The sequence below is a fragment of the Esox lucius genome, chromosome 13, assembly GCF_011004845.1.
Source record: "Esox lucius isolate fEsoLuc1 chromosome 13, fEsoLuc1.pri, whole genome shotgun sequence".
Taxonomy (NCBI): domain Eukaryota; kingdom Metazoa; phylum Chordata; class Actinopteri; order Esociformes; family Esocidae; genus Esox; species Esox lucius.
This window is the reverse complement of record NC_047581.1, coordinates 9,511,359-9,525,754: the sequence shown is the minus strand read 5'-3', so window position 1 is coordinate 9,525,754 and position 14,396 is coordinate 9,511,359. Positions and strand designations below refer to the sequence as shown.

Sequence of the window (14,396 nt, the reverse complement as noted above, 5' to 3'; positions counted from 1 at the left end):
AATAATGTTTGCCTTCAATAACAATTCTGTGTAAGTGGAATTTCACCCAAATATTAATCCAGGTCTATCTCTTCATTGTGGTTGTCGTGGTCCTGCAGTTAAAGAGGCATTCAACAGTTTTAGTATTATTTCAGTAAATAGTGACAGTGGTTGATGTATTACAAGATAAAATCCAATATTCATTGCTATATTCTCACCTAATTAAATGAAAGCAAATTGATTCAGGATACAAACGGTAAAAACGAGACCAACATGTGCATAATTACATTTATTATACTGTAATTTCATAACAAGAATGAAGGAGTAAAGGAGAAAAGGTAGGGCGATAACGATGCATTAAGATTTGACACAACTACATTGGGAATAAATCTACGACTTTCCTCATCTAGTTAATTCAAGTGAGGAACAGAAAAACAACTGTTAAATTCTGATGAAATACAGGTGAATACACAGGAGACATAAATGGTCATGTGTGATGTACGATTTCAGATTTATTTTTTCTTCAAAGTTCGACATATAAATTCGAACCATCAATTAATATTAAATATTATATTAAATCCTAATACAACTAGAAAATAATGTTTAAAAAAATATAGAAATATAAAAAATGTGTGGTATAACAACTGTGTAAAATAAAATACTGAGTGGAATAAAAACAAAAGTAGGCAATTTATGCAGAAAAAAATGCAAAGATAAAACAATGTCCATTTCCTGAGGTTTAAGTGTACTGCACTGATAGCTGTCAACACTGAAGAAAAATGGGTCTAAACCTATCTTAATATTCAGCAGAAAATTGCTTGCATTGAGTTTACCACTCCATTATGCTACCCAATTCAGAAAACATCAATATGAAATCAACATGTTGACCAATCAAAAAAAAAGTAATTGCTTCAACAAAATTGATTTAGCTAGGTTTGTGAGTACATGTAAGAAATAAAATCCAAACACCTCATTATAGGTAATTGTCTAGTGTTTCCAGATTTCTATGAAATATGATCTACAATTAATAACAAGATGACTGATATAGCTTTCCTTCCCAAAAATGCAATTTCATTAGGTGTCTTAAAGGGAATGAGCAATTATTTTCAAACGACTAGTTTGAGATTTTCTTTTGCGATTACTTTACGTGATTTTACGTGTAGGCCACAAATACTATTTGAAAACAGAAAAATTACTTTTAAAAGTGAGATTTTCACTGGACAGTTACTTTAAATAGTTTTATCTGTGCTCTGAATTCAGTTTCCATAATGAACGAGATACAAGGAGACACACCTTGAAGAATCACACTTGATTAGGAGCGGGACTCATCTAGGGCTGTTAGACTAGACAGAGATTCCTTCTAGTCCAGCAATGAAAACCTCTTCAGAGAAAATATGTTGAGATGAAATGCTTCCTAGACCAGGTTTTGGCCCCTACTGTTGGAACTGTCTCACTTTCTATGGATTTCTACAGGTGTATATATAGGTACATACTTCCATCAAAACATAACAAAATATGAAATTAGAGCTGATTGTCAATGTTAGCATAGCACTGCTGAGGAAATTAGGCTGCACAATGACAGAAGTACACTGCACACTGTATTATTTGTGCATTTGCCTAACTGAGGCTGTCCTCTTAGTATACATAAGATGATTTCATCCATCAAGTGTAATATACGTATATATTTTCATAAAACCCTTTCTTATTCTCATCCCTTCCAATGTTCAGGCATACCATATTTAAATAATCCCGTTACTGGGTGATCATACGGTAGTAAGCTTTGACCAGAAGAAACACACATTTCACACTAGCAAATAGTGACACGCAATGCCAAGTTCACCCATCATTACTATGATGTATTTGTTGTCCTTCAGTCATTAGACCACTGTGCATATTTGGTTCATCTTTTTGTTCATCCACTGTTCATTGTCACTGTGAGATAATGGTGATTTTGTGATAAAAAGCAGACTCCTTTTATGCACGCGTCGACCAAACATTTTGAAGCCAGGAATCATTGCATCATGCTCACTGAGCCAAACCTGGAAAAGCCAGCCAGACATTAGTTTTTTCTCCAGAAGAACATTATTATTGACTTTAGTCCACAGAAACAGAAATTGAAAACAAATGGTTGTCAGATTAATATGAGCAAAATTGAATGATTTGAAACAAATGGCACCCCTACAACACAATATACAGGGAGCCATTCTGGACACACTATATCATTCTTCTCCACGGAGTCGTAAAAAGGTCTCTATTCAAACCCATGAAACAGTAGGCAACTGGTAGCATATGGCACCTAGACAAAGGTCCTTAATTCTGGAAATGACAAAAAAAGAAATTTAATTAACAAGATCCCTGTCCATAGTTATGGTTATGCTTTACTGAAGTAGTGAAACTGTACATTGACAGTCAGGGTAAAGGACAGACGGGATTCAACTTGTTTATGTAATTTCCTTGATTGTAGTATATGGTTACTACAAATCTACTAGTTAAGCACACTGCAAAATATATTGATTTGAGCCTGCAGACAGAAATAACATTCTTTCTATTGGAATATAGGCATAGCTAACCATTTACTGAAATAGTCCACCTGTCTTATCCCCAGCAACCTAGCGATGAAATGCGAAGCTGGTTCTTTTTGCATTTCACCATTCAATTTCAGATTCACTTCAAATAAGGTCTGTGTTACGTTTAAGCTTATGCTGACTCCGTATTTGATAACTATGTAAATATCTTCAGGACAAGGTGACGTTTGTGAATATGTATGCATCATTTCACTCTACAAAAACATAATTGGCTAAATACAGGTGAATATATTCATAAATTCAACTTGCCCTATATGTATTTACAGTAAACAAAGCACAGAGGGGAACTTGAAACACAGACTCTTTTTTTGAATTAGTTCTAGAAACTACCCATAGAAATAATGGTGTAAAAATGCAAACAACCGCTTTTCATGTTTTGTGGGAATTGTGGTTTTATGGTTTTATGGGAATTGTGACCCATACTATTTCAGTCAATAATGGCATATTGTTGCACACACATTTTTTTTATCCCTGATAACGTAACTATGAAATTAACTTATTTTAAGGCATAATATCTGAAACAATGCCCATCTTTCCTTACAGTGACCTCAGTCCAATAAATGTAGAGGACACAATGCCACAATTTCAGTAAAGATTTTCCCCACCAAACAAAAGCAGCATATTTCAGTTCTTAATGCCAAGACGATAAAGATAATTTACTGTTAAAATAAACCCGTCTTGTCTATTGATCAATGTAGAAAGCACTAGGTTATTCCTCAAATGCCCGTTGAGTCTGATAAGCAACAGTGTTATGGTTTTGTTTGTTTCTCTATAAAGCATTCTAAATAAATGTTAGTCAGTGAGCAAAGTAACACTCATAAGAGTATTTCAACTCTATGAATCTTGCTAGGAGTGGAACAGTCCCTTTGACATTTTCCCCACCTTTTCTTATCTGAAATTCTCATGTTGTGCACACGTCAGAGTAATGAGCACAGGACCGAACTAGGGACAACAAAAATATTTTCCACTGGTTAAACGTTCACAGTCCTTGCTACATTAAATCTCTCATGGCATAGCAAATATTATTTATAATAAAGTGTGCTTGAAGGAACTTTGAACCCTCCGAAATGAAAAGGTTTGACCCTGCCTAACACTTAAACTGTTCACCAATGTTTTGGGGGCAGATGACATTCAGTAAAGACCTTTTCTTAACGTAGTGACAGTTCAAGCAAATTGAACCAACCCAAAGCCTACAGGCTATAGATTGTTTGTTTTAGACCACACTAAATAGCCTATAGGCACACTTGATATTTCGTGCCCAGCGGAGCACGGAGATGCAGGGTGCAATCGGGCACATGTTGAGATATTATAAACAACTTTTAAAAAAATGAGAAAAATGTGAATTTCAATTGAAAAACATATACAACCCTCCCGTGGACTAGATAAAAAAAGAAATACTGAAATGGAAAAAGGACTTCCCTCTCTTCATCCGTGTTCCCTTTCTGTAAACACGGAAACCATTGTTTAGCACCCATCGATAGAAAATCGAGATTAAGGGTGGAACACTGTCTAGGAATATATAAGTGGATTACTAAGGGATATGACAGGATAATATACCCTGTCTGAATGACAAGAACACTGCCTGCCTGCAGAAAAAGCATCTGCTGGCTAATTATTCAAGTCTTTCCTCTTCCAAAAATGTAGCGTTAGCATCTTTTTTGAAATGTCACATGCAACAGTCGAAATTACATCTCAAATTCTCTTATTTAAAGCACACACATCTGGTAACATTAACAGCTTCTCATTAATGCCCCTGTTAAAATTTTGTTTAAAACTATACCAATGTAGACTTAAAACAACAATCTGGATAAAATAAGTAACATGGCGACAGGACGGTAGAGTCGACACCCCTGAAGGGCAGCCAGGCAGAAGAGCACACTCAGAATAAGCAGGGCTAGCTCCGTTGGGGAGCTATCTGGGTCCGCGTGGTCCTCCCCGTCCTCCGGGCTTGTGTCTCGCATCCGCTTCGACGGAGTTCGCGTTCAGCTCTTTACGACCGCTCAAGCCGTCTCCTTGTCCACCTTCCACAGCTGCTCCTTCACCTCGGTGGGCAGGGTGTTGAACAGGTCCTCCTCGACCACCAGGCCTGTCCTCTTCAGCTGCCTGCAATCCCCCAGCTCCACGGGCAGACACTCCAGCCTGTTCCCCCTCAGCTCAAGCTGAGTGAGCCCGGTCAGCTCCCCAAAGCGCGACGGCAGAGACGTCAGGCAGTTGTTCCCCAGGTTCAGGGTACGGAGCTTCTTACACTGGAACAGCTCGTTGGGCAGGGTCTCGATCTGTGTGGAGGGTAAGCGGGTTTGTCACGTGGATTTGACACAAACGCTGCAGTGGTTTTTCAGACAAACAAAAAGCCTTGGGTGTGTAAACAACCTAGTTCCACCACACACTAACGGACCTGATCAAGCAGATGAAATGCAAATCAGTGTTCTCAGAGACACTCTAAACACGGATACGGATAGGAATTAATGCAAAATATATACGTATATTTTCGGTACTTGCCCCCCGTGGAAATCAAACCCACAACCCCCGGCGTTGCAAGCAACATGCTCTACTGAGCTACAAGGTACTTGGGAATGGTATCCAAAACCCTCAAGCGTTTAGTACAGAAAACGAATGCTGAAATATGAAAAGCACTCACTCGGTTCGCTGTGACAGCTAGGTACTGGAGGTTCTGGAGGTACCCCACGTCCGCTGGGATGTAGGTGAGGTTGTTGTGGCTCAGATCCAAGAACCGCAGCTTACGACAGTAAAACAGCTGGCTGGGGATCTTATCGATTTTGTTCCTGTTCAGATAGAGCCTCTCCAGGTTATTAAGTGTGCCAATCTGGATGGGAATGTAGGCGATCTGGTTGTACCAGAGTTTAAGGCAAACCAGTCGGTGCAGGTGCTGGAAACTGATGATCTCCTCAATGGTCTTCAGGTTGTTGTCCTTAAATTATGACACAAATAATACAATTTATTTGCTCATGCATTTTGCAAAGCACCCAGAGAATGTTTCATCTCGGTCTTAAAAACTATTCCTAAGAATATTTCCCATTGAGCATGGACTTGAATTCATGAATAAAATTAAACCACTTTACATTCAAATCAATGAATAAAAACAAGAATGTCAAACAGAGTCGGTGTGAACACCCAAAACACCACACTGAACTGAACAAAATGCCTTGGCTGACTGACCTTAAGGTCAATCTCCTGCAGGTTGTGCAGGCTGAAGATGGAGTGCGGGATGCGCTCTAGGTCACAGCGGATAAGCTCCAGCTCAGTCAGGTTTACCATCTTCTTCAGGCTGTTGAGCACCATCAGCTTGGTGCCCTCGTTGTTGACCGACAGCTTCTGGAGGTGCACCCCCACATCCGTTACCACCTGAGGTAGCTTGGTCAGGTTGCTCTTCAGCCGGAGAACCTGGACGACGATGACAGTGAACATGGATTTCATTCGTATAGTGTTTGTGTAACCTTAAAGGAACCTCAACATGCTGTTAATTGCTGTTTTAACATGCATAGTAGATAAAATAGTAGATAAATAGTAGATAATAGTAGATAAAAAAAGGCCTGGTGTATAAGGACTATTCATGAGTAGGCTGAACTGTTACTGCAGATTTTACCTTGAGCCTTTTCAGCTCCCGTAGCCCATCAATAACAATATATCGGTTGTTCTCTGCGCTCAGGTTCCCGGTCAGATGCAGCTCGCTCAGGTTCTTCAAACTATAGATCCACAGAGGGATCTCCTTGATATCCGTGAACTTGATGTGGAGGGACTTGAGGTTCTCCCTGAGGAAGGCCAGAGCCGGGGCCTCGATCTTGGCCGGGGTGTGGTACAGCCACATCTCCTTCAGGTTGACCAGCTGGGCGATGATGGGAGGGATTGTGATGTCTGGGATGAGCTCCAGCTTCAGCACCTAGTATAATAACAACCAGAATAACTAGGTATGAACCTTACCAGTAGAGTTACTGGGGCCTGCTTTTACTCTTTGATGAACAATTGAAAATGTTAAGTTAGGATGAAATGAACACGTGAAACAAAATTGCTTTGGTCTCTCTAGCTTCAACAGTTCAGGAGATAACGTTTAAAGGGAAATTAATGGTAATTAATATGGTCACAGTTGACACACTTAAGAATAGTAAGTTAGGTGAGTTTAAACGTGTGAAATAAAATGGGTTTGGTCTCTCTAGTTTAACTGGTCCAAGACATACTGGTTTAGGGTTAACTGACACTTGTTATACAAATTAATGCACGCTAATCGTCATATGCTAGTTTATCTTTTCTCATTAAAATCACACCCTGACAATAACTCAAATTTGCAAATGTTCTCCATATTTTGTAACATTATCAGACTCCTATTCAGAGTCAGTTACAGTAATGAGTTCATACATTTTCATTCTGACCTCCAGTGGAAATCAAACCCACAAGGTGCTGTGCTCTACTAACTGAGCTACACAGGACTCTCCCAAAGTTGCTACAGCGTGGGCATTCAAATCTAGATACGAAGGCAGGGATAACTTTTCCTACTACCTCCAGCTCCATCAGGTCAAACACGGTGTCTGGAATTCCGCTGAGCATGAACAGGTGCAGCTCCAGTTTCTCCTGGGAGTTCTTGGTGATCCTCTGCCTCAGCTTGTCCAGGGTCCACTCGTTGTTCAGGTTAAGCTGGCGCAGCTTGTTCTCGCTCACCTCGGACAGGAAAACGGCGAAGCGCTTGGAGTACAGTGGGTCATACTGGTCGATCATGTGCAGCATGAAGGCGAAGTCATTCTTCACGTCCGGTATGTCGCTATAGCTGCTCTCCTCTCGTATGGACTCGAAGGAGTACTTCTTAAGTGAGCGGCGCAGCATCCAGGAGAGGGTGTAGACACAGATGAAGCCATACACTGCCACCAGGCTGATGTAGAAGCAGGCGAGGATCTTGAACAGCGTGGCCAGTGGGTGAGCGCACCGGTACATCCTGTAACCCGTGAGGCTCTCAATGTTCACGCTGCAGTCTACGCTGAACTGGATGTTGTGCACGTAATAACCCGTGTAGCAGATGATCAGAATGAACTTGATGACTTTGATTATGGTCTGCCGGATGTAGAGCCTGTACACGATGTCCCCCTCTTCCACGTGCAAGCGGAACTTCTTCACTTTTTCAAACAGGGCCTTGGCCTGTTCGCCTTCTTTCTTGTCCAGGACGCCGGTCTCGGTGCGATCCACGATACCCTGCTCCAGGCGTGACTTGGTCCTCTGGAGCATGGGGACGCTGGCCTCCACGTCCTCGCTGACGCTTGACGCCTTCTTGTCCATAGAGCCATTCATCTTCATGGGCTTGGGATCGCTCTCCTCCACCACTGTCTCAGACAGGGCCCGGGTGGTCCAGGGAGAGTCGAAGCACTTCAGCAGAATCGACACAAAGTGCTCCAGTTTGGAGCTGGTCCGGGGGAACTTGAACCAGAAGTTGCTGCACGCCAGGAAGATGAGTGTGTGCAATAGAACTAGGTAGGGGAAGTACTTGGCAAACCAGTGCAGGCGGTTCTCGTAGCAAACGGCATCTACGTAGTTGTACTGGTGCCGGTCCAGATTGTATTGGATCCCTTTGGGCTCCAAAAACAGCGGGGCCGACAAAGATGCGTTGAAAGACCTCCTGCAGGTCTGGTTGACCACCCACTTGCAGGGCAGGCAAATCATCTTGTCCTGGGTGACCTGCAGTGAAGAGAACAGTTTGTTCAGAGACAGTTACATTAAACTTTACTGTGAACACGATGTGAATTCCTAGGAGTGTGAAAATGAGGTGTTCGCTCACTGACCTGCAGCGTCCCCCCAAACACAGCGATCATGAGCATGACGATGGAGATATAATCGGTGAAGACGTCCCACCATGGTTTTAGGATGCGGTAGGCAGGCTGGCAGTCTACGAAGTAACGCAGCTCAGTGATGGGGATCATGGTTTAGCTGGGAGGACGAGAGAGGTAGGACAGTCAATGTTTCTGACCGTGCTTGTCAAAACGCAGAAGAGCAGCAACTTTCTAAAATAACTGTAACTGAGAAGTGTGGGCTCTTCAGCCGTTTTTTAAATATGATACGGGGTCCAACGCTAACTTTTTTTCTCAATGGCCTTGTCAGGCCAGTTGGTCTGAAATCTACTGGCCTGGACTGTATTCTTACTGGCCCGAACTGAATAAAATAAATACAAATCAAATTTTATTTTATAGATATATAGTATGTAGATATCATAATCAGAATAATGATTTATACCACAGATTTGTATGTGATATGAGACAAACTGATTAAAGCAATTGCTGTTTTTATAAATATGATGCAATACACATCATTACTTTTTCATTAATGGTTATCAAAATATTTAGCTACTATAAATATCTTCATCTTTTCATGAACATGCTTGCTTATTTGATGTGACACAAAAGCATGAAAATAAAATAATTGAATTCATATATTTATAATTATAATAATAATAATAATAGTAATGATAATAGATTTAATTTAAAGCGCTTTTCACAGACTCAAGGACACTGTACAAGGGAAGTGGACAAGAGATACAAGACACAAACAATCAGAGGATAAGAAGAATGGAGTCAGACAGGGCCACTGCCATGATGATGAAATGTTCATGTCTGAACAGATGGGACTTTAGCCAGTGAATTTTTTCAAGAGTGGGAGTGATATGGTCCCAGCGTTTAGATGGGGGAGGATCCTGGCGGCAGAGTTTTGTGCATATTGAAGACGGTTCAGGCCCTCCTTGGAGACACCAACCAGGACCCCATTACAGTAGTCGGGGCAGGAGGTGGCAAATGCATGAATGAGGGTTTCGGCAGAGGTATCGGAGAGAATGGGGCGGAGATAGGAGATGGTTTTAAGATGGAAGAAAGCAGACTTGGTGACTGAGTGGATATGGGGTTCCAAAGAAATAATTTGGTCGAGTAGGACCCCAACCTTCAGAGAGGGGCAGATGGAGCTACCGTCAATGGTGAAGACAAGATTAGGGGTCGTGTGAGGGACCATGAGTTCTGTTTTATTGCTGTTGTGTTTGAGAAGGTTGATGATGATACAGTCTTTAATTTCAGAGAGGCAGGAGGTGAAGTAGGGGGAGGTAGGGCAGCAGAGGGTTTGGTGTGAAGGTAAATGTGTGTCATCTGCATAGGATTAGAAGTTTAGGCCATGATTCCAGATTATCTGACCCAGGGGGAGGAGATAGATAATGAACAGTAACGGGCCCAGTACCGAGCCCTGAGGGACCCCTTGTTTGCCAGGTAGTGGATGGGACTTTGACCCCCCCAAGAGCCAAAAAAACAACTTATTATTAAGGGCCACTAAATTTATGGTAAAAAATATATTGCAATACAGTACTTGCACTAGTTGGTTGACTGGCTTCTTGTGTGTCACTGCAAGTAAGCACTTAGGCAGGCATTGTTAACATGACAAGTCATGTCCTTATGGTTTCTCTATCCGGATTCAACAGACTATGTCGTGGACGTAGTCCGTGAATGGTTTCTCCCTCTTTTACAACATGATAGGTGGTCGTAATACGTTTTTCCTTTTGGCAACGCTCCACCTCATTAATTCGGGGCAGGCAGACGTTCATTGATGCAGTCGTGGGGTTGTCTCCAGCCTGTTTGGCCGCAACACACACATCATGCTGCAGGAACATAAGAGCAGGTTTTCGGTTGTTCGTTCCCTTAATAAACAACCCTGCCTTATTGGCTTTCAGGAACGTCAGTTTGTGTCCCTTGCCATTATTGTTTTCGACACATGGAACCTATTCTTTCCAAGAAAACAAAAACGAGCTTTGCCTCATACGATAGCCTACCATACCATACCATTTTTGTCCACAGGCCCGACGTTAGGTCTTACTGGCCCCGGGCCAGCGGGCCATCGTTAATGTTTAACCCTGTCTGATAACATTAAAATACGTTTTTTTTTTTTTTATTATGGTACACAAAGATCTTGAAACAGATTACAGCAAATCTACTGTCCTTAAAGATTTCCATAGCTTCCCTTTGGAATTAGGCTAGATGGAATAAAGCATCCTGAATTAAATGAATGAGACAGAAATCAATGGCATAACGATCGCAAAGGACATGTAACAGAAAAATACTAAACGGTTCACTTGAAAGGTGTACCGCACTAGAGTTTGCTTTGCTATTTGATATCACCATTTTAAAACAGGCCTAATTAATCTACATCTCATAGGCAGATATTAGATAGCACTTGGTATTACACAGGCCAACACACACACTATGTTTCCTATGATTAAAGACAGGTTTGCTGTAATGAAATTCATCTGCAGGTGGATTAAGTATTTAAGTGTGTGGTCCACGTAAATCTCTTTAAATATGAAGAAACACTTGGGGAAAGCTGGCAATGATCCAAGTTGGCTAATAAAATTATGTTGTTGTTGTTTTTTTTTATTAAATGCAGTGCGAACCGAATAGTGAGACGTAACAAAAGCTCTAGGCACGGTAGTTGGCAGTGTAGTGAATCAAAATTTAGAACATTCCAGAATAGATAAGAATACCAGACTGAAAAGCAAAGATGTTTAGTCTTTCCTATGCCCAGTATTCTATAGGCCTTCTCGTACTACATTGTTCAAAGCCCTGGGCTATCTTAGCCCCAGGCTAAGACTGGCCCTGCGCTAGCTTAGCCTGTGTTCACACAAGACTTCGTGAACCCTAGGCTAAGGATTCACACTTGTATTCCTAAGCACTGGGCTAACGGACAAATACGACACACTACCATTTCACATTATATGATATGCTACAAACGTTACGTTCTCTCCGGCATGCGAATAATGTTACCGTGGCCTACATCACTAACAAATGATCAATGTTACGCTACCGCGATTTAATTAACGACTTGACATCGGTTAATCAATATGCCCACCCTGTCCGTATTTGCTTGGGCAATTTTGTTAAAACTATGCAAAGAAAGAGAAAAACGTTAGTCAACCTTCATTCTTACGACTTATTTGCTAGATTTATGTCCAAATAAAGCTGAAATAACTACTTCGCAAAGATTTGGCAGCTATAGTGAAACGACATAAGTTTGCAGAGTGAAAGAACCAAAACAGACGCATCTGTTAGTAACGGCGCGAGTCACGACCGTATGTAAATTAAGTGAAAGGGTAGATTTTGTGATTGGTCAATAAACGTTCTATGGTTTTATTCTTGACCCCGTTTCACAATGGTTATTTTGACACCGTGTTTTGGGGGCTAGTCCCGAAAAGTCGGTGCTAACCCTGCTCCGGAGCAGGGGCAGCTAGCCCCAGGCTAAGGGTGGTGCTAGCCCACTTCAAAATATGCAAGTGTGAACAGGAGGCCCTTAGCCCAGGGCTTAGAAAGCTATTAACCCTAGGCTAAAGTGCGGTGTGAACACGCCTTATATTTTTAAGTAACACTAGTTACATAATCTGGAATTAAATAATGTGGAACCTTAAGTCTCCATTTGTGAACAGTTTAAATTAATATATCTGCTCCATTTAGGGCTTAGCCTAAAACTCCATGTCCAGGACAGACGCTGGTAAAGCTCAGACATTTTATAACCGTCCCCCGCTCTCACTGGCATGCCACTCCCTCCCAGAACATTACAGTCTTAGCACTATAAGGGGAGTATTCAGCCACCTTGCTCCCTTGTTCTCTATTCTTAGACGTTTCCGATCATAATACCAAGGGCATTGTCTACTGAGGCCTTGAGCAGCGCCCCCAGCGACCTCCAGGAGGAGATCCTGTTTACCTTAGGAGGAGCTGGTGCTGGCTGTCTCCAACTCCTGTCTGCCAGTAGGACTCCTGTGTCTCCTGCCCTTGACTGTCTCCCTGCTGAAGGGAACGTTGGCTGGCCCTCACTTAATGGTCCTTCTCTCTATATTTTCAGGAACATGCTATTTAGATTATGTTCCAAAAACGCAGCCAAGTGGCCAGTAAAGAATAAAGCAATGCTTCGAGGGTGAGGAATAACATGTGTATTTTGTTGCCAACTTTGCTTTTTGAAATAATTATGGATCACATACTAATGAACATATCCCTAAGAATATAGAATCAAAGGCTTCAGTGAAACCACTGATTAAACAAAGGTACAATTAAAATCCATCTGTGCCCTCCTCACTCACACCCACACAACGGGAAATTGGCACTCAGTGCTGTCTCTATTCAGTGAGGAAGACAGACAGAACAGACTTCCTGTGGAGATGAAATGTCTGATGTCGGCCTGGTCCCACCGCAGCTTAACCCAGCCAGACCTCCCATATAGGACTAACCCCACACACAATGTCAGTGTCATTGGAAAAGTTTGTTTGACATTGGATAGAGGTTGCACAATTTAAACCATTTTAATGGTCTTTTAGATAAATCACCATATACTGGGGTGCCAGGCTAGAACATCCCACTTTCACCACAACTCACACCATCACCCCCTAGGGACCAGACATCTATTAAAGTACTAATAAAAAAACGGGCAGCATGCACAGAATCCAGTCTCCAAAGATATTAGAAACACAGTTGGCACTGAGTTTCTATTAACAAATGCATGACTCAACTTTGTATTATTGTAAGATATTAAATACATACTAATTCTGATAAAAGTAATGCACAGAAAGAAAAAACAGTAATACATTTCCAGGAGAATTGCCTAAATTAGGTGAATTGTGTGGGTATACACAGGAGGATCTTACTACGGTGGTGGTAGCAGTAGTGTTATCTGTACTCCAGTGCCTGGTGCTGGCGTTGGTGGATGTCCCACTTTGTGTGAGCCCAGCAATCCTCATGAGCCCAGTTCTCTTTTATCTCCATAGGAATGGGTGGCTGATCAGAAAATGACAAGTGAAGAATAGTCAGCACTAGCGAGACACTGTCATAATGAAGCTCAGAGTTTAACTAAGCAAGTTTTCACAGGCAGCACAATTTATAGTTTCCCCATTATTGAATTGGTCAGACAAATAATAACTACATGTAAAATATATTTTCCTGATTTATCAGTCTCATTCTGTGGGAAAAATGTAAATTGTGTGGCCTGTCTGAATCCAGTATGACTGGCTTAGTGCAGTTTGCAAAGTCCGCTACAAGTAGCCTATAGCGAGCTGCTACTAGTTAGCTAACGTTAGTGTCATAACTACAATTCAAAACAGACAAAAACAATGTCTACCGACTAGTAACTGTTAGTTAGCCTCCGTCCTGTCATGTAATAACCGCTAACTACAGTTGCTACCCAACTAAGCTATAGCATGCGATTTCATTAGCGTAGGACCTCAGGTTACCGTTAGTTAGCCAAGTCGACATAATGCCAGATAAAACCAGTCTGAGTAGTCTTATGACTTATCGTCTTTATCATGTATGGTTTACAGAAGACTGCAGCTTTCCAGCTAGTTACAGTAACTAACTGTTAGTTACCAACCCGGTGTATATTGACGTTCTCCGATTGAGTAGTAATAAAAAGCAACATATTTATTAGCTACTACTGTTATAGCTACAAATGCTAAGATAGCTGGGCAGCTAACCACCTTCTAATTCCTTACGATATTTGGTAGCAACTTAACTAGCATAGCTAGCTAGCAAGCGTTCGACCGGCATAAACTAGCTAGTAATAATGACAACTCGTGATAATAAAAGGCCATACTTAACTATCGTTTTAGCGACCTACATTATAGAATTGATTACTAGACAACTTACTCAGTTTAGCTCCACTGCAGCAAGGCTTAAAAGAACCACAGAGGATAACATCAGTACGTTTTGGTTTGGTTTGGGCTAGCTGGCTGACTGGTGTTTTCTTTTGTCCATCTCTTGTCGTTGACCGAGCACAGCAGCATCGCAGCATAACCAGTTTCCCATAGGTGGCAGTGGTGTTATTGTTGTT

General features: G+C 41.6%; 1 protein-coding gene across 2 annotated transcripts; it reads right to left on the bottom strand.

Moving 5' to 3' along the window:
* Positions 1-253: 253 nt before the first annotated feature.
* Positions 254-14,349, bottom strand: lrrc8ab (leucine rich repeat containing 8 VRAC subunit Ab). Of its 2 annotated transcripts, XM_010876077.5 has the most exons (9): positions 14,213-14,349; positions 13,219-13,348; positions 12,285-12,410; positions 8,345-8,489; positions 7,077-8,240; positions 6,169-6,462; positions 5,742-5,966; positions 5,203-5,493; positions 254-4,840 (listed from the first exon to the last, which is right to left on the bottom strand). In XM_010876077.5, the coding sequence occupies exons 4-9, from the start codon at positions 8,480-8,482 to the stop codon at positions 4,565-4,567; spliced, it is 2,388 nt and encodes a 795-aa protein (XP_010874379.1). In that variant the 5' UTR covers positions 8,483-8,489; positions 12,285-12,410; positions 13,219-13,348; positions 14,213-14,349; the 3' UTR covers positions 254-4,564. The 2 variants fall into 2 exon arrangements, with proteins under 2 accessions (XP_010874379.1, XP_010874378.1); XM_010876076.5 differs by lacking the exon at positions 12,285-12,410.
* Positions 14,350-14,396: the final 47 nt, after the last annotated feature.